The following is a 24,830-nucleotide window of genomic DNA, read 5'->3' on the forward strand; positions in this document are numbered from 1 at the left end:
TTTATTTTTTGCCTCCCCCCACCCCCATGTTTACCTCAACGCTCACAGTCAGCGTTGAGTGCGAGTCAGTTAATAAAGCACTACGGGAATACTTGAGCAAATCCCATCATTCAGAAGAAAACCACTTCACCTAACGGTGCATAAAGAAGCTGGACGCACCCCCCCCCCCACGCAAAAAAAAAAAAAAAAAAAAAACTCAAAACAAAAAACAACAACAAAAGAACCTTACTAGGTGACTACAGCTGGATACATCTTGGGATACAGGAATCCTCTGTCTGATTTTCAAAGCCCTTGGCCGGGAGGAGGGAGGGATGGAAAAGTTTGGGTGAAGGCTTTAAATGACTAGTCAAACAGACGGTGAGTCATTCCAAGTTTCCACTTAATAATCCCCTCTGCCCGGGCAGAGCCTGGGCCCGAGCGCTTTACGAGGCACACTGCAGTTTACGTTGGCCTGTCTCACGGTTTTATCCTCTTCCACCAAATGAAGACATAAAACGCAAGACGCGCTTGGAAATGTAGGGCAAATTCTGGCTGGGGGCGGGGAGGAGGAAGGTGGGAAGGAAGAGAAGTTAGGGGCCCTAGGGAGGCGGAGAACGCAGAAACTGGTGACACGCGAAGGAAGGAATTCCAGGAGCTGAGAGCCTTGTTTGGCGCGTTAGAACTGCTCTCCGTTTCTCCGCACCCTGTGCCCCACGGGGCGGCGTGGACCAAACCCGCGCCTGAAGAGTCACGCAAGGACTCGCCCTCATCCCTACCCCCACCCGGTGACAGGTGGGGCCGCCGAGCAGCTATCGGACCGCCGCCTCCCCGCGCTGCCTGCCGGGAGCCGGAGTCGCTTCCGGTTGCTCTGGAGCCCCGAACTCCCACTCCCGTCGGCCCATGGGAAAACCGCAGCGGGGTCGCGCGGGGGCTGCCGGAACTCGTAGTTCCGTCTGCCGCCGTGGTTCATAGCCAGAAACGGGGACGGACAGGGCGGAGAACTACCGAGGCGAAGGTACGGGTGGCGGGGAGGGGTCAATCCGCGCCGGCGTGGGGCTGGCGCTGAGGCGGTCCGAGGTGGTTGGGGTTGGGTGGGAGGAGATCCGCTCGCACACACGAGGAGGGTTGAGCTGGTGCCGCCGTTGTCGTCGCGAGTGCGGAGTTGGGACTGGAGCCTTCGCCGCGACGACCCCGGGGATTGTGTCGCTAGCCCCCGGTCCCCCTGCCTCGCCGCTTCGTCGGGTCAGCGCGGCCTGCTCCTGCCCGGCCCGTCGCCCCCGCCTCCATTTCCCGCCCTCTCTTCACCACACACACGGCCCCCCCGATCATGGATCCGGGCAGTGGCGGCGGCGGCGGCGGCGGCGGCGGCGGCGGGAGCAGCAGCAGCAGCGACTCGGCGCCCGACTGCTGGGACCAAGCGGACATGGAAGCCCCCGGGCCGGGCCCTTGCGGTGGCGCCGGCGGCCCGGCGGCGGCGGCGACCGAGGCCCAGCGTGAGCACCTCAGCGCGGCCTTCAGCCGGCAACTCAACGTCAACGCCAAGCCCTTCGTGCCCAACGTCCACGCTGCCGAGTTCGTGCCGTCCTTCCTGCGGGGCCCGGCCCAGCAGCCGCCGCCCCCAGCTGGCGCCGCCGCCCCCAACCACGGAGCCGGCAGCGGCGCTGGAGGTCCTCCGGGTAAAGGGCCGGGACGCGGGGCAGGTGCGGGGTGCAGCCGGGCTGCGGGGACGGGAGCGGCCGGCCTGAGTCCGGAGGCCTTCCCTCCCGCCCCCCGCCTCGGGGAAGGGGCCGGGTCCGGGTGGGGTGGGCTCGGGCGGCGCGCCCCGCTGGGCCCCGCGGCACGTGGGGCGCTGACAGCGACGCCGGGCGCGGGCAGCCCTGGGTGGGGCGACCCGGGGCCGGGGAGGCGGCCTGCGCGGGGAGGCCGCGGCGGAGGGCCGGGCGGGGCGGGGGCGGCGTGCGGGGGGACCCCCGCGGGGGGGGGCCGCTCCTCCCCCGGGGGGAGGGGACCGCGGCTCCCCGCTGGGACTGAGGAGCGTATGGGACGCAGAGGGGGCCGCGCGGCCGGTCAGTGCCACGAGGCCTAGAAGTGGGGACAGATGGAGCCCGGAGTGGGTCGGGGCGGCGCTGAGACCGCCGAGGAGCTGGGGAGGGCGAATGCTCGAGTTTCCCCTTCACCTTAGGGCGAGGCGAGAGCGCGTCTCTTGCTGCAATTTCTAGTATTGAGACTGTAATTACGTTTTAAGTATCTGTGACACGGAACCGTCCTGAAGGAATCCCAAGATGCATTGCAGGCGTGTGATCCGGCAGAAACTGTTGGCTATCAATACAAAGATCTTTTTCACCCGTAGCGTTTGTAAGCCTGTGAAGTTCACAGAGTGTCACAAAGTTAGAGTTCCTCACTTAGCATTCGTGTGTCGGGAAACCAGGATGACTCGTGTGGCCTTTTTCTCAAACCGGGGCTCGGGCTTTTCTCCTTAGTGACACGTTTCGAATTTTCGTTGTGTTACAATCGTTTGCCTTTATTCGGGTTGCTTGGTACAGAAGTCGCGCTTTCCCTCTGTTCCCGTGTCAGTAGTGAATCTCTTCATACACTTGAGCTTTTGTTAGAACGTGATAGTCGTCATGTGCCATTTTCGTCGTCGCCAGTAGGCATTCTTCCTGTGGTTTCAAGTTGAGTCGGGTCTTTACAATCTTCCTGTATATTCTGCGCCAGCGGTGGCATGCTTTCAGGAGCTGATTTAGAAGAACGTGGACTTTGTACGTCCCATATAAAGGCGCTTACTTTAGGAACCGTCAGTATCTAAAGAAAAAAAAAAAAAAAGGGAAAAGGTGCAGCGTCCTTCCCATTACTTAACCAGGACTGGGTCCTGGATGTTCCCGGCAATTTGCGAGTGACAGCAGATCGTTGACTTCTCTTTAAAGTTCTGTGTTGTGGCATGTCTAAGTGGACATCGTAAAAGTGCTCTGCGAGGTTAGTTTCTTCAGAAACTTTTACTGTATTTTCTCTTTGGAAGCAAAAAGAGAGTTTGGGGAAATACTTCTGCAAAGTATGTGTGTGAGCACAGAGTTTGGATTTGGGTGGCTTCATTGGCTGGTGTTTATTTGTATGAGTGGTTGATGTTTTCCTTTTGAGTAAGGAAATTCAACCATTATTACTTATTTAGTTAGTAAGGTAGGTAGGTAGGTAGCTTAGATCAAGCCATTTTGGCTGCTGAAACTAGGTCATTATTTCCCCATACTTCAGCATGCAGATTGCTTTTATCCAGCCATTTTCTCTTTTGAGCCTCCCTCCTCCCTCTGAAGCCGCCAGCACCACTTGGGCTACACCTAGCGCTCCTTTTCCAGCCTCTGAGGCCGGCAGCCATCAGCGGACAGCCATCCTTAGGCAATGGTCAGTAATGATGGTCATTGTGAGTGACCCCGTATGCTGGGGGACTGGCTCTTCTCTTCCTGATATTTGCCAGTTTCAGCCTTACTCTTGACCCTTTCTCTGTGGCACCGCCAGGAGTTGGAGATGTAAAAGACTGCGGGGAAGTTGTTGGTAAGAAAATCCCTACATTGTGGTCGGTTTTTTCTTTCTTTTTTTGTAAATCAGAAACCTATTTTGAAGTTATTGACCTTACCAGCTGCTTCTAGAAAACGCCTGTTACTGTTAAGGCATAACCCTCCATAGGATATCTATTTAGACAAAAATGGATTTTCTAAGCTGAGGTCTAGAGTTATGTGGGACTGTTGGATCACATGCTCCAGCCCATTCAGGTCCATAAAATAACCACCATCAGAGCAGGGAACAGGGCTTGGAAGAAGCAGGAGAAAAGTTGAAAATAGCACTTGGATTGAAATTTACAAAGTGGGACCCATAAAATTTGCACGTTTTTTCATAGTGAGGAAATAAGTCAGTAGGGCTAGCCTGTTTTCTTTTGTTGTTAAGCCGTAGCTGAAATTTGTGGTGGGTGTGTTTTTAAACTAAATACCAGGAGAGCTGTTGAAGGAGTCTAGGGGTAGAGCACTCGAATGAATGACTTATAAAATATATCTGTTATTTCTCCCCCCAAAACAGGCTAGATCACTTTTTTCTTCCTTTCTTTCTCTCTCTCTCTCTTTTTTTTTTTTGAAAATACTTTCAATGGTGCCTTGAGCAAGAGGAGGAAGATGCTTTTGCCCCAAGTGTCATTCACCTTTCTGGAAGGCTGCTACTTAGGCCTGTTTCTGACCATCACAAGGACCAGAACTTGGGATTCAGTGTTGACCTCAGATCTTTTTGAAAATTTAATACAGGTTTCCAAAGGAACGATTAAGTAGAACCCATTTAAGTGTAATTAAGTATAATTCATGTAAGTGTAATTCCCTACATATCCAAGTGCATTGGCTAAGCGATGCCCCTTAAAGTGGAGTCCCTGAAATGAATCAAAATGTATACGACAGGGGTTACTTGTATTAAAACTAATGTTTTCTCCCATTGAACGAACATATAGTTCCAGTTTGCATCTAGTTCAGTTTTTTCTTTGTGAAATGAGAAATCGATTTAGTGGCGGTGATCAGGGTTACTTGGTGTCTTGGGGCTGCTATGACAAAGCAATGCAGACTGGGTGGCTTTTAAACCACAGAAATTTGTTACTCGCAGGTCTGCAGGCTTGGAGTTTGAGGTCAGGGTTCCGGCCTAGACAGAGAGCCCTCTTCTGGGTCACCAACCGCGGACTTTTGTGGACGCAGCCCCAAGGGGCAAGAGAGCTCTCTGGGACTTCTTTTTTTCCCCCTTTAATGAAAGCATTAATCCCATTGTGAGGGCCCCACCTTCCTGACTTCGGGCATCCCAAAGACCACATAATTTTATCACATTGGGCATTAGGATTTCAACATAGGAGTGCAGGGGGTGGGGGGGAGGACACAGATATTCAGACCATACATAGCGCTTGGACTTTTAGAACGGAGAGAGCTTCTAAAATAGGGGTGTATCTAGCCCACCCTCAGCACCTCTCAAAACTCTGCCAGTAACAGCAGCCCGGAATAAAGCCAGCAGCCCTCAGTAGGCCCTCAGGAGGAGGAATTATCTCCCAGATGTTGTACTTTGTCTTGTGGAACTTGAATTTTAAAGAGAAATGTTCTGTTTTGTAGTGTTTGCATTTCACTGAGTATATTTTCGTAGGGGAAGGATTTTCTTTTTTTTAATGATTGAGCTCTAACTCATCATAAAATTTACCTTTTAATTTTTCCCAATGTTTATTTCTTTTTGAGAGGGAGAGGGTGTCTGAGCAGGGGAGGGGCACAGAGAGAGGGAGACACAGAATCCAAAGCAGGCTTCAGGCTCTTAGCTGTCCACACAGAGCCTGATGGGGATTCTCGAACCCATGAACCTTTAGGTCATGACCTGAGCCGAAGTCAGATGCTTAACTGACTGAGCCACCCAGTGGCCTAAAATTCACCACTTGGTGGATGCTTGTTAATCACTAGTCTCTCACAGGTGACCTGTTCTGAGCCACCAGCGTGAAGATGGAGAATCAAAGTAATAGTTGTTTTATCCAGAAGAGCTCTTACACTTTATTTACTAAACAATACCTGTTGAAACTGATAGATACGTTTCTATAGAAGATAGATAAGGTTCTTATGATGTATTTTTTCATTTTCTTTAAGACTGAAATGCCTGCAATAACAATTCTAATGTAAAGGGTTTTTCAGCTTTGATGGGCTAGTAAATGGAATAGAGTAAGCAGAGGAAATCAGGGAAGAATATTGTTAGGGGAGTGTGACTTCTTTTGCTACTGAGTTTTCTACCTGGATGTTACTCTTCTTACCTTGACTTACTGATTACTAGACTACTAGATTTGGACTCTTCTTTTATGATTTTACATGCTGGATTGGCTGGTGCGTGGGGATTAACGGAACAAGCAAGGCATCAACTAGTGCTGTGCCGTGCTGAGCAGCTTTTGAAACTGTTGAATGTTTGGGAAGAAACCTGCCTTCTTTGGGCAGGTTTTATTTAGTGTAGATAATACGTAACTTACTGCATTCTTCTGTCCTTTGCTTATTTTTCACCTTTTCTGGAAATGTACTCCATGAAAAGACAGCAGTTAAAATCTATCATGCGGGTTAGGGAAATGGAGAGGACAGATTTTTAAGCCTTAGTTTTGCTTGCTTTTGTTTACTGGGGAGGAAAATGGCTTAAAGTGTTAAAATAGTATTGTCTTTCTGGTTGAAAAAGAAAGGAATGAAAAAGAGATTTGATAACCTTTTGGGGTGAGTTAGCAGAATTAGAATGGAATGTTTGGAGCCAGGAATCTGGTTTTGCTTAGATATACAGCAGTTAAGGAACAAACGTTTGCCTGCCTGCAGAACACAGGATGCTCGACGAGGCACTTGAAGGGTTGTCACCAAGATGACTAAGTTGTGATTCCTTAAGGAGCCTAGAAAGTGATCAAATACCCATTTTACGCTCATGGGAGACACAAGGAAGTAAGAGGGCCCTTGCCACCTTGGAGGGCTTGGAGGGCTTTCAAGGCTCAGAGGGGGAGTTGTGCATAGATTTCCCTACGTAAGTGATTGCAGCCTTGTCATCCTAATCATAAAACTAAAGCTCTCTTTTCCGCCAAGTGTTTTTTTTGTGTGTGTGTATGTGAATACTTGGGTTATTTTTTTTTTTTTTTTAATGTTTTATTTCTGAGAGAGAGAGAGAGAGACAGCGTGAGCAGGGGAGGGGCAGAGAGAGAGGGAGTCACAGAATCTGAAGCAGGCTCTAGGCTCTGAGCTGAGCTGTCAGCACAGAGCCCCACACGGGGCTTGAACTCACGAACCGTGAGATCATGACCTGAGCTGAAGTCAGACGCTTAACAGACTGAGCCACCCAGGTGCCCCAACCTGGGGATTTTTTGGATTGAGATATAGTTCACATGTACAGTTCCCCTTGTGTTTCTGTATTTTGTTAAGTTTGTTAGGAATTTGCTAGAGTAGAGCATTGGTTATCTTTTATTAATTGAAGGATAGTTGATGCACCACGTTACACTAGTTTCAGGTGCACAGTGTGGTGGGCCCCTCAGCAGTCACCACACTGCCGTACCGTTGACTACGGTCCCGTGCTATGCCTGGCGTCCCCGTGAGCATCACTTTCCTTTTCACACCACTCGCTGTGGCTTTCGTATCAAGCAGCAGTGAGTCCGGCAGCTCTGGTGGCGTGTCTGTCGGGCCTGTTGATGTCGGATTGCGCCGTTCCGTGCACAGTTCTTAACAAATCCTTGGGAAGCAAGAATTTGGCTACTAGTTGAAGGTTCTTGATCGTTCTGAGGTCCTTAGCCTCCTTTTTTAACTGCAGTCATTGATTGGTACCAAAGCTGCTTACAAGTTGTGTCTTTGTTTTCAGTAGATTTTAACAAAGCATGGCTGGGCTGTAGATGTATTTGTTTTTTTCATAGATGGCTTTGTTTGTCTCGGTGCTCCCACTTGAACCAGATCCCCACCGTAATTCTACTTTCAAAGTGAGCAGAACACTTAGTAAGGATTTTCTGAGCGTCTTTCGCTAGCCTGGCCCAAGAGTGGTGACAACAAATTTCGAACCACACGCTGACTTGGTAAAGGTATGTCCCTTCACTTGAAACAAAGTGCATACCTTAAATGTCAGTGGGGTGTTTCCTGCTTGACTATTTCTGGAGAGGTCCAGCAGGTTGCCGTGCTAGTGGTCTGTGGCCATTGCCTTTGGGTAGTTGATTTGGGTTGCATCTAGGTGCTTTCCTCTTATCTTTGTACCTTATTGGGGCTGTCTGAAATGGTTTTACTGTATGTATTTTAAGTATACCTCAAGTTGTTTTTGAAGTAGGTGGGATACAACTCATAGGTGTGTGTTTGAGGGTTGTTTGAAAACCATAGTGGGATTTTACTCTCAGAGAGAGCCTGGTCTGGCCTTGCTTTAGGGACTAAATAAATAGGACCTTGGGATGTTAGGGCTGGACATGACCCGAGCAATAATACGGTTGCCTTTTGGGTAAAGTACTAAACTGTTGATGGATAAAGAAATGAAGCCTAGAGATGCTAAGTGAATGTAAAAGGTCTCTCACAGCTTTAATGATTGGTTGATTCTGGAATCCACATTTGCTAACTGCTAGTTCAGTGCTCTCTGCACACACCCCACTGTTTAATAATGGGGTAGAGGCTGTTCCTACAGGTGATAGTACAGCCAGCATGGGTCTGTCTTCTTACTTGGGAATTTGCCTTCTGTTTCATTGTTAAGTTTTTGTAATTATTATGGGGCTCTGAAATGATTGTTGTAATAGTAAATTTACTGAGCGGTTACCATTTGCTTAATGTGCCCTTACCTTCACTCTACTCTCTTGAGGTATAGGTACTGTTAAAGCATCTTACTGGTAAAAAAGGCTCAGAGAAGCTAAATAAATTAGCAAAGTGACATCCATGAATAAATGGAGGAACTAGGATTAGAATCTAGGTCTGATTTCAAAGTTTATTCTAGGGGCACCTGGGTGGGTGGCCCTGTCGGTTAAGCGTCAGGCTTTGGCTCAGATCATGATCTCACCGTTCGTGGGTTTGAACCCCACGTCAGGCTCTGTGCTGACAGCTTGGATCCTGGAGCCTGCTTTGGATTCTGTGTCTCCCTGTCTCTCTGCTCCTCCCCGCTCATGTGAGCGCACGCTCGCTCTCTCTCTCTCTCAAAAATAAACAAACCTTAAAAAAAAAGAAATAATACTTTGAAATTGCTTCTTTATACATTTTAAGAAATGATGACGTAACAGGATTTAATCAGCTCTGGTCACTGCTGTCTGGGACATCGTGGCTTGTCCAGAGTGCTCGATATCAAGGCAAAACCATGGACCTGTGCGTGTGTCCTGCGGGCTCTTGTGTCTGATGTCTGCCTTTCCTGGTTTCTGGCGCCTTCTCTGGGAGACCGTTTCCTCAGTGTGCAGTTTGGGTTAGACTGTGGTCGCCCGGGTGCTGGGGAATTTTGAGTTCCTTACTCAGACCGTACTTCAGCATCTCTTGAATATTGTTTCTCTGAGCCCCCGTTCAAAAGTGGACACAGAGAAGATGGGCTGTACCCGGGGCCTTCCTGGGAATGTGGGACCTCTGCGCAGACTGAGGTGACAGGGCACAGGAAACCGGCCCCGTGGAGACCAAAGGGAAGCTGAGGTTAACTCGGTAGGATCAGCTGTATCTGGTCCGTTCAGGACGTGTGCTGTCCAGCCTGCGGGGACTGCAGGGGCAGAGAACGGATGCTCCATGTTGCGGAACCGTCACTCCTGAAGTCTGCCCTGTCCTTGGGAACCAGATGGACACGTGCACGCACCTGCACTTGAAGGCAGGGTCCTAGCCTGGAAGGGCTTCACCAGGGATCATTAGCCTTCAGGTGGTGGGCTGGCCAGGGAGTGTGATAAAAGTGGGAGATCGGGGTGCCTGCGGGGCTCAGTCGGTTAAGCGTCCACTCTTGATCGTGGCTCAGGTCATGATCTCATGGTGCTGTGATCGAGCCCCACGTCGGGCTCTGCGCTGAGCTTGTGGAGCCCGCTCGGCATATTCTGTCTCTCTCCCCTCTCTCTGCCCCTCCCCTGCTCCCTCCCTTTCTCTCAAAAGTAAATATAAAAAAAATTTTTTTTAAAGAAAAAGAAAACACGTAGCTTGAGTTAAAACATGGCTTTCAATCTACCATCTATCTGGCCTTGACTGACTTGTGCTGTACGATGAGCTAGCAAAGTAGAAGTCTATGTGTCAAAGTCCTTTGATCCATGATCATAGCTTAGTTAGTTATTCAGTTATATTATTCTATTTATTTTATTGATTGATTGATGATTGATGAGTTCCATGCCCAATGTGGGCCTTGAACTCATGACCCTGAGAACAGAGTTTCACACTCTATTGACCAGGCCACCCAGGCTCCCTCCATGATCAGATCTTTTAAAAATATTTATATTCTCTTTAAAAATTAAGGCGAAATCTATGTAACATAAAATTAACCATTTTTTAAAAAAATGTTTATTGTTTTGAGAGAGAATGAGCAGGGGAGGGGCAGAGAGGGAGAGAGAATCCCAAGCAGGTTCCATGCTGTCAGTGAAGAGCCAGATGCAGGGTTTGAACTCAAAAGCTGTGGGATCATGACCTTAACTGAAATCAACAGTCAGACACTTAACCAACTGAGCCACCCAGGTGCCCGGAAATTAACCATTTTAGAATGAATAGTTCAGCCAGTGTTATACAGCCATCTTTTCTGTCTAGTTCCAAGGCATTTGTGCTACCCCGGAAGGAGACCTGTACCCATTAAGCAGTCACTTCCTGGTCCCCTCCCTTCCTCCCAGCTTCTGACAACCACTGGCCTGCTTTCTGTCTCTATGCATTTACCTATTCTGAACATTTTACGTAAGTGAAATTGTACAACAGGTGATGATCTGTGTCTGACTTATTTCCCCAAGGTCAAATTTTCTCTAGTGATTTTAAGATTCAGATTATCATCTGTGTTAAACTATAGGCAGTACTCTTGTGTGACAATATTCTGGTGAAATCTTTCATTTGTTTTCAAATTTGTGATAATATACCTAGTATCACAGCCAGTTCACTAATCTTCCTTTATCATAAATTATAGTATTACTTTTCCTTTTGATTTGGGGCATCGCAGTTTTACTCACTGATGCACTCTGATAACTTTCCCCCTTTGTTAGAATTGTTCCTCTTTCGAACACTTGACCAGGGTATATTTCTGAACATGGAAACACCATTGGAAAATCTGAAACCGTGATTTTACTCCTCACTCCTTGGGAGGTTTACTGTTCTTTCACTAGCAGATATGAAGTGTGCTGGACTTGAGAAATCACGGTCATGTTTGCTAACCGTGAACAAATGACTTTGGGCCCAGAAGTAGTCTAAGCCCAGGCTCCTTAGTAGCCAGTAATGTCAGGAGGTGATATGCAGTATGAACATGATCTGAGTAGAATGAGCTGGAAAAGGTTGCCTGTAAGTGTGTGTGCGTGAGAAGACTGGGTACAAGTATATTGAGAAGTTAAAGTGGTTTTTTATTTATTTGTTTATTTATTTATTTTTATTTTTGAGAATGAGAGAGAGAACGAGTTGGGGAGGGGCAGAGAAAGAGGGAAATAGGATCCGAAGCAGGATCATGACATGAGCCGCAGTTGGACACCAACCGACTGAGCCACCCAGGCGCCCCGAGAAGTTTAAATTTAAAAGAACATCTTGCTATATCTGATTATTCTGGTTCATTTTTCCAAAAATAATAGTTCACAAATGTCACTAGCATTGCCGTTATAATGTGATCCATATCTGAATGTGTGGAAAGCTTTTTTCCACCTTGGGAAAGTTGGGTCAACTTACATTGGGGGCCCTTTGATATCATCAGTGTACGTGTGAAGCACTGCATTGTTTTTGGTATGTGACTCTGTGCCCCGTAAGCTGTACAGACTTAAGGCACACATATGGCGAATGGAGGATGTAGTGAAAAGTAAAAGCAGGAGCACATTTTCAGGGTGCCGTGAGCTGCAGCCACGGAGGCCGTCCCGTGACTGGGCTCGCTGCCCCGAGACGCGCCTCACCCTCTTCTGCAGTGCTGTGGATGCGTTAGCCTGGGAGCCAGTGCGGGCCCGGGAAGTCAGGGGTGCGAAGTGTGTGATGTTGTAAAGGTCAGCCACAGTTGGGGTGTCTTATTGCCTGACAGCAGATCCCACCGTCCCTTTCCTGCCTTGCTGACTCAGTTTACTTGCACTGAGTGATTTTTCAGCAGGGGCTCTTTGACGAAGGCAAGTTGGTACTCGCCTAACTTGGAAAAGCCTAGTGGGATTTGTCTGAGTGTCAGACCGGAGTGATGGCAGTTGTCTGTTTCATGGCACTTGGGGCGGGGCGGGGTGGGGGGGGAGGGTCTGATGAGTCAGCACACGAGGGCTTGTTAGAAATCAGGCGGAGGTAATGTGGCCCCATCTCCAGCTGCCTGTGGATGCGTGAGCCTTTATGTCCAGTCTGGCCCACGTTTGATACTCAGTCACGCTGGCTGATAGGGTTGAGTTTGTTCTCGTGCATGTTCGGGGGTAGAGACTCACACGTTGAGTATCTGCTTGGTGCCAGGAGTTATTTAATAGACACCGGACAAATGTATTCCCTTGTTTATTCCTGTCAGGTGGGTGGCATGTCCTGTCCCTAATTCCAATGAAATAACTGCATCACACAGCTTCAGGTGACAAGCCAGCACAGGAAGCTGGGGTCGGCTCAGTGCTCGCCTCTCTGTCCCCTCCAGCGCTCGGGGGGCATAAGGATGTGATTCCCTTAGCACTGCCTGGCTTTCTCTCAAAATGGAGCAATTTGTCCTTTACCCTACCCATAAACTTTTCTTTGAAATGGGAAATGAAGAAAGGTCAATCTGTATTATATCTGAAGTATAATTCTTGTTCCCTTCAAATGATTTTTTTTTCTTATTTTCTGTTAATATGTTGCTAATCACGTAGGCTGGGGTCCCCGTAGACCTTTCACTCTTCCTCCTTCTGTTAGATGAAGCCTCTGTTATCTTTGCACTCACCCCTCCTCCCCAGTCGTACTCTCACTTGTTCACGTGACGTGCTTTCCTGAGGTGGTGGTGGTGGTCCTCCTGGCAGGGGTGTTCTTTCCCTCCCTTATCATCTCTTTGCTACCCTGATCTTCCCAGGTGACACTCAGCATGTCACTTCCTCCTCGGAAAAGGTTGGTTGCCCTTTACCTTTCAGGAACAGGAAATTACTTCCTTAAACACTTCATGTTACTGAAGATTGGGCCCAAAACTTTTTTTTTTTTAATTTTTTTAATGTTTTATTTATTTCCGAGAGAGAGAGAGACATTGTGAGCAGGGGAGAGTCAGAGAGAGAGGGAGACACAGAATCTGAAGCAGGCTCCAGGCTCTGAGCTAGCTGTCAGCACAGAGCCCGATGTGGGGCTCGAACCCACGGACCGTGAGATCATGACCTGAGCCGAAGTCGGATGCTTAGTCGACTGAGCCACCCAGGCGCCCCGGGCCCGAAATTTTCTTGGCTTATAGGTGTTCTGGCGGTGATTTTAACTATGAGCTTTGCAGTTTATGAACACCTTACTCTTTATTGATTGGTGTGCAGAATTCGGGTGGCTTCAAATTCTCTGATACCTTTGGTATCTTGGAGATTTTTTGAAGCAAGGGCACTTTGATACTAGGGTATCATTTAGATATAAAAAATAAACTTACAGATTTGGGTGTCAGTGTAGATTTCTCCTCCACCTCTTCCGCTGATGTCATAAGTAGATTTGTAGTGTGACAGCTGTAGAAACGGGATTGTGGTTTGATCTCAGAATTCTAATACAGGACAAAACTGGCATTGTAATCACCTTTTCTGAGGCGTTGTAAGGGATCATTTGCATTTCAAGGACTTTATGTTACTGTCCTTTTTATTTTATTGATATCAAATAGAATTGATTCAAAGACCTTGAGGAGAACACAGGTGATTATAGAATCTTAAATAGAGCTAATCATAGACTTCTTGGGCTGCAGCTTCCAGGAGAGTCTAGAGAAATAATGGATATTGGTTAGGCAAAATCTGATTAATTTGATCAGCACTGGGTTGCACATTGCTTTTATAATACCTTTGAAGGAAAAGTTGTATGAAACAAATTGAGAGAATAATTACGCCTTTAAGAATATGTTTCAGTTAATGAAAATGTTTTTAAATTGTCCACAATCAGATTTTTATTTTATTTTATTCTATTTATTTTTAAAAATTTTTTAATGTTTTATTTATTTTGAGAGAGAGAGAGAGAGACAGCGTGAGCAGGGGAGGGTCAGAGAGAGAGGGAGGTACAGAATCCGAAACAGGCTCCAGGCTCTGAGCTGGCTGTCAGCACAGAGCCCGACATGGGGCTCAAACCCACAAATCGTGAGATCATGACCTGAGCTGAAGTCAGACGCTTAACCTACTGAGCCACCCAGGCACCCCAATCAGTAGAAAAAGATTATTTATTTATTACTATTTGTTGTTTTATTTTTGTGAGAGAGACAGAGACAGAGACAGAGCACCAGCGGGGGAGGAGCAGAGAAAGAGGGAGACGCAGAATTCAAAGCAGACTCCAGGCTCTGAGCTGTCAGCACAGAGCCCGACGTGGGGCTCAAACTCATGAACGATGAGATCATGACCTGAGCTGATGTGATGTTGGCCGCTTAACAGACTGAGCCACCCAGGTGCCCCTTAAAGATTTTTTTTAAAAAGAGACTTCTAGTTTGAACACCTGAGATGGTGGCTGTTGGTTTACGTTATTGAGGTTTTTGTTGGGAACTGAAATTCTGTTTTTACTGTGTCTTGAAAGATAAACACAAATGGATGCATAGGGCTTAATTTTTAATAGAACTTGTTTCTATTAAACAGCACCCGCGGAACCTTTTCAAGAGGAACAGTCGTTGCTATGTGAAGGTAATTTTCTACGCTCGAGGCTTTGAATGTTTAACTGAGAAAACGTTAAGTTGTCTATGATGTGTACAATTGTTTTGTAAATGTGTTATATCTCAATTTCTTGTCTAGGTTCAAATTCAGCTGTTAGCATGGAACTTTCAGAACCTGTTGGTAAGAAAATTTTTGACTGTATTAATACAGCAATATGAAACCCTCTCACTCTCAAGATAGAAAGTACAAATGTAAGCGTTAGGGTTATTGCAATGCCTCCATTTAAACCTGACATTGAGTCTCTGCTGTTGGGATTTAGAGAGCCGGGCTAGCTGGACGGCAGCTGCCTGCAGACAGGCGCCTAAGAGCGGAGGGCAAGAGCGCACAAGTCAGGTTAAGGACTTGGGCTTGTTGCATTTCCTTTGTGAAGTTTCCTTCCCTTATGTAACTTTCTTACTGTTAAGGGTGTCCTGTTCCCAAGGAGATCAACCAAGTTGATGCTAAAGTTCTTGTGGAGGAAAAGGCAGAGCCCTCGTAAATCCTGTGTTCTGATTTTAAACTCTACTCCTTGCCCTCTGTCAGGGTCCTCTGACCCTGGGATGACATCTCCAGTTTGTGTCTTGTGTGTCCTTATTGAAATGAAGCTTCGTGAAGATCGCAGTCGCTCGTAGTCTCTGATGTCAGCTTTGGTGTCAGCAGTGGGACCAGGCTTGAAAGCCGTCATCCCTTTCTTTTGTGAAAGATTTCCTTCCTTACGTTTCACTAGGAATTAGGAAATGGAACTAAATATGCAAAGATCCTTTAGCTGTTTGAAGACATCTGTGTTTTAGAGTACAGGCTGTATGTCTTTTTCAGAGTACTAAGTTAACTGTCTCATTTCAGTAGAAAATGGGGAGACAGAGATGTCCCCAGAAGAATCATGGGAGCACAAAGAAGAAATCAGCGAAGCGGAGCCGGGGGATGGTTCCTTGGGAGATGGAAGACCCCCAGAGGAGACCACCCAAGAAATGATGGAGGAAGAGGAGGAAATACCCAAACCTAAATCTGTGGTTGCGCCCCCAGGGGCTCCCAAAAAAGAGCATGTGAACGTCGTGTTCATTGGGCACGTAGGTAAGTTGCCCTCGTAGCAGTGAAAGAAATGACTGGCCATTGGGTGCATCCAACAGCTACTTGGAGATGCTTAGTGAATCTGAACTGAGTTCATCTGAAACAGTTTTTAGTTTTAACTCATTAGGGTTTTGCTTTTTTTTTTAGCTGGCAACAAACTGCCGGCACTTTGTTTTTGAAGGTTGGGCAGAGAAATAATGTTGTAATTATGGAAGCAGGACGAAAATCAGCCTCCGTATATTTGTGTGTGATTCACACTGATGGCGGCCAAGTGTGCTGTGACACTTACACATTACTATACCCCAGAAAACTTGCTTACGGGTTTGGGCAACTTCGGTTAGTTTGTTTATTTTATGGGCTTCATCTAACCTCGATAGTTTAATTTTGTCTGACTAGGAAATTAATTTGAAGTGACTTCGAGATGCTTGTCAGGTTGCTGGTTTAGCACAAAACGAAACCCTGTTTAATTGGCTCAGACATTTCCTGACCGTCTGACTTGATCCCTCGAATTGTGAGAAAACACAGAACTATGTGTTTTTTGTTTCCCTTTATTTTTGCTTCCTCCTGAATATAATGCTACCCCATGCTATTTTCGTAGCAAGAACTCCTCTGAAATTTGTAAAGGAACACCTGTATTTGCTAAAATAAGCAAAAGGCAGGCTACCGAAATGTAGTGCACAACTCCTTGGCTACTTCTGCTCTCTCCTGAGGGTCCCTTGGGTAATTTATATTCTGTTGCTGCTGTGCTCTGAGCTGAAGGTCATAGAGCAGCCTGTTCAAATTCTTCTTTATCAGTAAAGTCGTTATACATTCTTTACCAGCAGTACATCGTTGTTGAGCTGGGAGGGGTCTTAGCTTCATTCGCAACTGAGATTATGTACATAGATGTGCTAAGTGGTACCCTTAGTTGTGTTAGTGTATATAGTAGGCTTCGTTTTATTTTATTTTTTTTTACACCGTGGTTTGCATATTATTCATGATATTGTTACTTTCAGATGCTGGCAAGTCCACCATTGGAGGACAGATAATGTAAGTCTACATTTGTTGTTAAATAATAGGGTTAACTTGATTGAAGGAATTTTGGGCATTGCGAACATACCAGTCAAGTGAGGGAGATCAAACAGGCCACCTGAAAAAGTTCGAAAGACATTACCTGTAAGGAAAGCTAATGTTAATTAAGATGAAATTTCTGCAATGTGATCATTGTTAGTATTTTCTACATTTTTTAAAATGTTTATATTTGAGATAGGCATATAAATATAAATAAATTTATATTTATATATGCTTGAGCAGGGGAGGGGCAGAGAGACGGAGACAGAATCTGAAGCAGGCTCCAGGTTCTGAGCTGCGAGCTGTCAGCACAGAGCCCCACACAGGACCCGAACCCACGAGCAGCAAGATCAAGACCTGAGCTGAAGTCAGACACTTAACTGACTGAGCCACTCAGGCGCCCCATTGTTAGGGATTTTAGGCCTTCCCTAGAATTCTTTTGTTATCACTGTCAGATTCTCATGGAACTTTAACTAAACGTATTTCTGAAAGCTGCGTTTTAGATTTTTTTAAAAATCAAAACTAAAATATACTCCTGGATTATAGGAAATCTTAGTTTGCTTTGAATATAATTTTCTTGGGAATAATCAAAACCAGCAATTGAATCTGGTATGTGGGGGGAACCCGTTTTTCCCATCAGCTCTTAAATCCAACGTGCATCACTCAGACATGTGTTCTGGGTAACATGCTAAGGTAACTTGTTATATATAGAAGCTATGTAAGGATGAGTGCACTGTGCTTGACCTTCACAATATATTCTAGTATCAACAGTTTTCTAAAGTTTATTTTGAGAGAGAGTGAGTGAGCATGAGTCGGGAGGGGCCAGACAGAAGGAGAGAGAGAATCCCAAGAAGGTTCTGTGCTGTCAGTGCTGAGCCTGACCTGGGGCTCTCTCTTACGAACCAGGGTATCATGACTGGGGCCGAAACCAAGAGTCAGACACTTAACTGATTGAGGCACCCAGGCACCCCTGAAAACATTTTTTTTTATTAAAAGGTCTTACAGTTTTGGGGGACCTGGCTGGTTCTGTTCGTGGAGCATGTGACTCCTTTTTTCTTTTCTTTTTCTTCCTTTTTGTTTTTAAATTTCTTAAGAGCATTCAACTCTTGCTCTCAGGGTCTGGAGATCGAGATTATTATTATCTTTTTAATCCCTTCTAAATTAGACCCCTTTTCTTTAAACTGTACCATCCATCAGAGGATCTTGGGGGCATATCTTCACTGTTAAGTAATCGTGTTGGTAGTCTTAGCCAACTACCAAAAATTTCTGCAGCAGACCTTGGAATAGGGTATTCAATAGAGATCCTTAAGGCTATCAGTAGATGGAAGTGTTGGGCCCATTTGATTTTGTGTTTTTGTTTTTAAAAATTTTTTTTAACGTTTATTTATTTTTGAAAGAGAGACAGAACATGAGCGGGGCGTGGGGGGCAGAGAGAGAGGGAGACACAGAACCTGAAGCAGGCTCCAGGCTCCAAGCTATCAGCACAGAGCCCCATGCGCGGCTCTAACTCACAAACTGCAGGATCATGACCGGAGCCGAAATTGTCCGCTTAGCCAACTGAGCCACCCAGGCACCCCTGATTTTGTGTTTTAGGAGAATGTATATTTTTTGCTTATGGGCTATCATTTTCACGGATAGGATTCTGTGCTCAACTGGTTAGGAGCGTGCACCATAGATGACTGCAGAGGACACAGAGATGAGAGAGCTCGAACAAGAAGCCTTGTTTGGATTGGGTCAAGGGAAGCAGTCCAGTGTTACTAAGGAATCGCTTAAAAATTATAATCTTACTTTGACAATATTAAGTATTAAATATTGACGTGGTTAATAAGACTGAACTGCCTGAGCAACACTGTTGGAATTATTTTCCTTTATGTAGTATTTCTGTTTGCCCTTTAGAAATTTATTCGGAAATAATTTTAGACTTAAAGAAAGGTTACAGGAACAGCATCGAGTTCCCATACCCCTTTCCTGCCGCCTACCCTATAGCGTTACCGTGTTCAGTAACCATAGTACAGTCATTAAACTGGGATGTTCACATTGGTTCAGTACTATAAACCGTGGCTCTTGAATTTTACCAGTTTCTCCACACGTGGCGTTTTTTGGTTCTAGAATTCTGCGCTGCATTTAGATGTCCCATCCTCCGGTTTTCCATCTTGGTCTTCTCCAGCTTGTGACATTGCCTCATTCTGGTCTTCCCTGACTTCCTCATTTGAAGGGTGCTACTTACGACCTTCTTCAGTTTGGGTTCAACTGATACTTTTTCACCTTTAGATCGCGGCTATGTATTTGGGCAAGACTATCACACGAGGATGTGTGTTTGCTCTTTTAAGAGCATCCTGTCCGGGGTACCTCATGTCAGTGTTCAATGGGTTTTCTTTTTTTTTTTTTTATTTTATTTATTTTTTGTTTTGCTTTTGTTTATTTTAGAGAGAGCATGAGCAGGGGGCGGGGGAAGGGCAGAGAGAGGGAGAAAATCCCAAGCGTACTCCTTCCTCAGTGTGGAGCCTGATGTGGGGCTGGATCCCACATCCCTGGGATTATGACCTGAGTGGAAAACACGAGGGGGACACTTAACCGACTGAGCCACCCAGGCACCTGTCAGTGTGTTTTCTTTACTACTGGTGGTATCAGCCAGGATTACAGGCTCTCGTGCTGTCTGTCTGGATTCTCTGCTGTGAAGTTATTATTTTTCCCCTTTATCTGTGGGGAGATAACTTGAGACTCTGTAAATACCTTTTCCTCTGAAACGTTCCAGGAGTTGAGCATCCATCAGTGGCTCCTTTATTTTAAAATAGCTGTTTTCTGGAGTCAAAATTCCCCTAAAGAGCTTCAGAGTTTCCCTAAAGTGCACCGAGTAGTTGGTGAGTGGTGAAGTGTTTACTTCTTGTTTCTCTGATTTCAGGTATTTGACTGGAATGGTTGACAAGAGGACACTTGAGAAATATGAAAGAGAAGCTAAAGAAAAGAACAGAGAAACCTGGTATAGTAAACTTTGACGGCACTATAAATTACTTCTAAGGAAACGCTGCCTACTCAGTGCCTCTGTCGTCTACTATGATACAAGCGCATGGGGTCTGAGCTGGTGTCCTGACAAAGGAGAGGTGTCCTGTCCCCTCGCACTGCACAGTAGATCAGCCCCTGACGACTCTGGCGCCGCACAGGGAATCTGGGAACACCCAAGTGTCAGTCACAGATGCAGGATAAATTCCAAGCCATCCATCTGGCGGGTCGTTACCTAACCGCCAAAACATTGCATTTATCAAATCTGTAATAACTCGAAGTAGAGCTTAGGTTACAGTGGGATTTGGGAGAAAAGCAGGTGACATGATAGTGGTTAGGATGTGATCAGTAACGATGTAAATAAACCCTGGAAAGAAAAAAGCGGACACAGTTATTGACAGTGGTTGCCTTTGAGAGATGAGAGAAAAGGTCAGGTTTTTTTTCCTAATCTTACCTTTCTTGTAAAAGTTCAGATTTATCTGGGACATTCATGGTTTTTGTTCTGTTTTTTTTTTTTTTTTTAATTGTTTTGCTCTGTATTAAGGGGAAAGATCCTTACCAATGTTTTTTTTTTTTTTTTTTTTAATTTTTTTTAATGTTTTATTTATTTCTAGGAGAGAGAGAGAGAGAGACAGCGTGAGCAGGGGAGGGTCAGAGAGAGAGGGAGTCACAGACTCTGAAACAGGCTCCAGGCTCTGAGCTGGCAGTCAGCACAGAGCCCGACGCGGGGCTCGAACCCATGAACCGCGAGATCATGACCTAAGCGAAAGTCGGACGCTTAACTGACTAAGCCACCCCAATGTTATACTAAAGCCCCAACTAAGCCCCAACCAATGTTATACTAAAAAATGGATGATATACTACAAAATATAGATGATGAGTTCATCTAAATTAACACCTATTACAAATGCTTTGAATTTACATAAATCGTTTTCACATGGCAAAGAGGTACCGAAATGATTTTTAGCAGGTAATCATTGCTCCCAGATGGTAGTTAGTGGCTTCTGCTTTTGAAAAATGTCCCTCAATAGCGTTTTTTTGTGTTATTCTTCGTGCCAGCTGATTGTAGAAACCCACAGTGATACTGGCATTGATCCTAAGTAGTCTTTCTGTGTAGTCAGCTTGTGTTCATAAATACTGTTTGCTTATAGAATATATATACTGGTTTTCCCCTGTATATCCAAGAGTAGAATGTTCCATTCAAATCTTTTGTAAGCCAATGGCCTAAAGCAAAGAAGCAGTTGTCATCAGTTTCCCTGGAAAACATTTGTTGAGCCTTCCCAGACCCAAAGAGGAACCTCTCTGGCTTTTCTGATACCTCGGGACAAAATAAATGGAGCCCCTGCGCAGATGCGCAGGCACAGGTCAAAGCTGTGACCGCCTGCCGCAGAGACGCCTGGGGAAGGAGCGTATGGCGCCGCGCCGCCTCCATCACAGTTCGCTGCAGAACGAACGCTGAACGCTGTTTTTGCCTTTCACCTTTTTTTGTAAAAAAAATTTTTTTAAATCCTCTTCGAATATCTTTCAGTTTGTAAACACAGGTACTAAATGTAGGTCTTTTGTGAAAGCGAAGTGGCCTAACAGGAACTTTCAAAAATCAGGGAATACCTGTAATTGACTAGATATTTGTAAAAGCTCAAAGTGTTTGAATCACAATAATACAAGTTTTAGTCTATTACTTTTCATTTCTACCCAGTCTTATTCATGTGGTTTTTTTTTTTTTTTTTTTTTTTTTTTTTTTCCAGTTTTTTTTTTTTTTTTTTTTTTTTTTTTTTTTTTTTTTTTTTTTTTTTTTTTTTTTTTTTTTTTTTTTTTTTTTTTTTTTTTTTTTTTTTTTNTTTTTTTTTTTTTTTTTTTTTTTTTTTTTTTCCAGAGCGGGGATGGGGGTACAAGTGAGCAAGGGGCAGAGAGAGAGAGAGAGAATCCCAGGAGGGGCAGAAGGAGAGACTGGGAGGAGAGCAGGAGGGAGAGGGAGAGAGAAGGGGAGCTCGAGCTCACCCTGTGTGGGACTCAGACTTAGAAACCAGGAGATTGTGACCTGAGCTGAAGTAGATGCGAGTGACTGAGCCACCCAGGCGCCCCATGAATTTTTCTCTAAGATTTTTAAAAAAGTTTTAAGTAATCTCAACACCCAGCCGTGGGGCTCCAACTCACAACCCCGAGATCAAGAATTGCACGACCCACCAGCCAAGCCAGCCGGACGCCCCTGCGCTGTTCACGATTCAAACGTTGTGTGCTGGACGTGAGGCGGATGTCCTTGTCACACCTTTAGCAGTAGGAGAATATTGTAGAAACTCCTACGTTCTTAGCAGTATTTCTCTTCTTGTAAAATTATTTCAGGTACTTGTCTTGGGCCTTAGACACAAATCAGGAAGAACGAGACAAGGGTAAAACAGTCGAAGTGGGCCGTGCCTATTTTGAAACGGAAAAGAAGCATTTCACGATTCTGGACGCCCCTGGCCACAAGAGTTTTGTCCCAAATATGATTGGTGGTGCTTCTCAAGCTGATTTGGCTGTTCTGGTAAGAAAGACCTTTCTGGTTCACCTGTGTATTTGTTGGTTTTGTTTTGTTTTGTTTTCTGATGGAAAGAAACTTTTTTAAAAATTTTAATGTTTATTTATTTTTGAGAGAAAGACACAGAGTGAGAGACAGATGTGTGAGCAGGGGAGGGGCAGAGAGAGGGAGACACAGAATCCGAAGCAGGTTCCAGGAGAGCCCATTGCGGGGCTCGAACCCACGAATCCCGGGATCATGACCTGAGCTGAAGTCAGACGCTTAACTGACTGAGCTGCCCAGGCGCCCCTCGCCTGTGTATTTGCTAGCAGCCCCACTGCAGTGCGAAGTGCTTGATTTTACCCTCTAACAGCTAGAACGCAGGTTGCAGCGAGCTGTAGCATACGGTGACAGGTGTCACTCTCCCGCTCTCAAGCAGTCTTTGTCATTGGGTTCACTTAGGCAAACACATTCCATCTTGTCTCTGCCGTCGCTGTTATCCATGACCGTGTCAGAACCTAGTGTCGGTTCAACGCCACGCCCGATCCGTTCTGTACATTCCCTGTGTGTGGCGGGTCTGCAACTCAGGAAGAAATGATCTGTTTCTTCAAGGCCTTCAGGCATTTTGCAGGGTTGTCCGCTTTGTCAGCGTGCTGGCCCGAAGTCACATGCAGGTGACTTTGCAAATTACAATGGCATGTGAGATTTTGGAAAATTGGAGGATCGGAAGAAACTTTAAGCCATTTAGATGTGCTGTTCAAAAGCACCCATGTTATATAGCTCATTCACTGTGATTTTCTTGCAAAAATCTTCTATAAAACTGAGAGGAAAGACTTTTCCGCTGCTCGGAGGGTACACCTGAATGGGAAAGGTAAGCGTAAACTATTGGATTTCTTGGAATAGGTCATCTCTGCTAGGAAAGGAGAGTTTGAAACTGGATTTGAAAAAGGCGGACAGACGAGAGAACACGCGATGTTGGCAAAGACGGCGGGTGTGAAACACTTGATCGTGCTTATTAACAAGATGGATGACCCCACGGTGAACTGGAGCAGCGAGAGGTGAGCTTCGCTGTTTTGCTGCTACGTGCTGTGTCCCCCTGCGGTTTTTCCAAAACCTTAATTTGTTGGGGGCTCCTGGGGGGCCCAGTTGGTTAAATGTCCAACTTCGGCTGAGGTCATGATCTCATGGTTTGTGAGTTCGAGCCCCGTATCGGGCTCTGTGCTGACAGCTCAGAGCCTGGAGCCAATTTTGGATTCTGTGTCCCCTCTCTCTGTTCCTCCCCTGCTCGTGTGCGCTCGCTCGCTTGCTCTCTTTCTCTCAAAACTATAAATAAAAATTGAAAATTTTTAAACCTTAATTTGTTTCATAATGAAACTAGAGTTCACTTGTTTTATATTATAATGGGGTTATTTATAAATGTTCACAGGTATGAAGAATGTAAAGAGAAGCTAGTGCCATTTTTGAAAAAAGTTGGCTTCAATCCCAAAAAGGACATTCACTTCATGCCCTGCTCAGGACTCACTGGAGCAAATCTTAAAGAGCAATCAGATTTCTGCCCTTGGTACATGTAAGTAACCTTTCCTTCTTTTCAGAAAAAGTTTATATCTTCATAAGTAATTTCAGAAAATACTTTCTCTAACTGTGGCTTTAAAAATACTATGACCTTCGCTGAATTTGTCATCGTGTTGTCTTCTTCTAAGTGAGTTGGGAGGGTTCCTTCCGTACTGGGTAGAAGTCCTTTATCAGGTAAATGATGTGCACATATTTTCTCCTCTGTCTTGTCTTTTCACTTTCCTGATGGTGTCCTTTGAAGCAAAAATATTTGAATTTTTATGAAATCCAGTCTGTTTTCTCTTCTGGTTGTGCTTTTGGGGACACCCTTAGGACACCCTTGCCTCACAGGCACGGACACTGCGCCCCTCTTTTCTTCGAAGCCTGCCTCAGTTTTTGCTATTTCAGTTACACGTCTGTCTGCTGCGTTTTGGGTTAATTTTTTCGTTACGTAAAGTCTTGATTACTGAGCTTTTGTAAGTTTTCAAATTGGGAAGTGTGATTCTTTGAATTTTATTATTTTTTTTTTCCCCCAAGATGGTTTTGACTATTCTGGGTCCCTTGAATTTCTATATGAACATTAAGATCAGATTGTCATCTTATCCCAGAAGGCAGCTGGGATGTTCAGGGGGAATTGCACTGAATCTGTAGATCAGTCTGGGGACCATTGCTATCTTGGCAGTATTAAGCCTCCCAGTTGATACACTGTAGTGTTAAAGGGGAAATGATTTTATGGAATCCTAATTTCAGAGCTGGAGAAGTCCATAAAAATTAAGTAGCAGAAAGAAAGCCAATTATTACAAAATGTAGGCCATTTGCTATAAAATATTTTCTAAGTCTTAAGTTTATGATGAAGCTTTTTTTATTATATCTCTAGAGCTATTTGTTATATTTTTATTTTTCTGAGGAATGGAGGAGATGGACTAGATAATAAATTGGTTGAATGAGAGAGTACGTGGGTAGAATGGAAGTATTATTAGAACTGTTTTGTAGAAGGTTACAGTCTTGTAACTTCTTAAAATTCTTGGTACTTATGTTGATTCTTTTTACTGGATGTTACTCTGTTTTCAGTGGTTTGCCATTTATTCCGTATCTGGATAATTTGCCAAACTTCAATAGATCAGTTGATGGACCAATCAGGCTGCCAATTGTGGATAAGTACAAGGTACCCCGAATGTTCAAGAAATTGGGTTTTATGGGAGGTGAAGTCATCGTTTTGTGTTTTAAGTTACAAAATAACCATGATAATAAAAAACATAGCATAGTTGTCTCTTTTTTTAGTTT

General features: G+C 45.2%; 1 protein-coding gene across 3 annotated transcripts in view; it reads left to right on the forward strand.

Annotated features, from left to right (window-relative positions):
• The first annotated feature begins 973 nt into the window (after positions 1-973).
• GSPT1 (G1 to S phase transition 1) overlaps positions 974-24,830 on the forward strand; it is a 37,272-nt gene continuing 13,415 nt past the window's right edge. The window contains exons 1-10 of one of the 3 annotated variants that reach the window (XM_039233577.1): positions 974-994; positions 14,330-14,374; positions 14,483-14,524; positions 15,227-15,454; positions 16,447-16,480; positions 19,404-19,481; positions 21,842-22,022; positions 22,899-23,053; positions 23,422-23,562; positions 24,618-24,711. In XM_039233577.1, coding sequence (XP_039089508.1) covers positions 14,503-14,524; positions 15,227-15,454; positions 16,447-16,480; positions 19,404-19,481; positions 21,842-22,022; positions 22,899-23,053; positions 23,422-23,562; positions 24,618-24,711 — 933 coding nt within the window. In that variant the 5' untranslated portion in view covers positions 974-994; positions 14,330-14,374; positions 14,483-14,502. Of the gene's footprint in view, positions 995-1,044; positions 1,680-14,329; positions 14,375-14,482; positions 14,525-15,226; positions 15,455-16,446; positions 16,481-19,403; positions 19,482-21,841; positions 22,023-22,898; positions 23,054-23,421; positions 23,563-24,617; positions 24,712-24,830 lie in introns of those variants that run through there. The other 2 variants (XM_039233575.1, XM_039233576.1) reach the window with 2 other exon arrangements.

The sequence above is a fragment of the Hyaena hyaena genome, unplaced genomic scaffold, assembly GCF_003009895.1.
Source record: "Hyaena hyaena isolate Hyena2069 unplaced genomic scaffold, ASM300989v1 scaffold_76, whole genome shotgun sequence".
Lineage (NCBI taxonomy): Eukaryota > Metazoa > Chordata > Mammalia > Carnivora > Hyaenidae > Hyaena > Hyaena hyaena.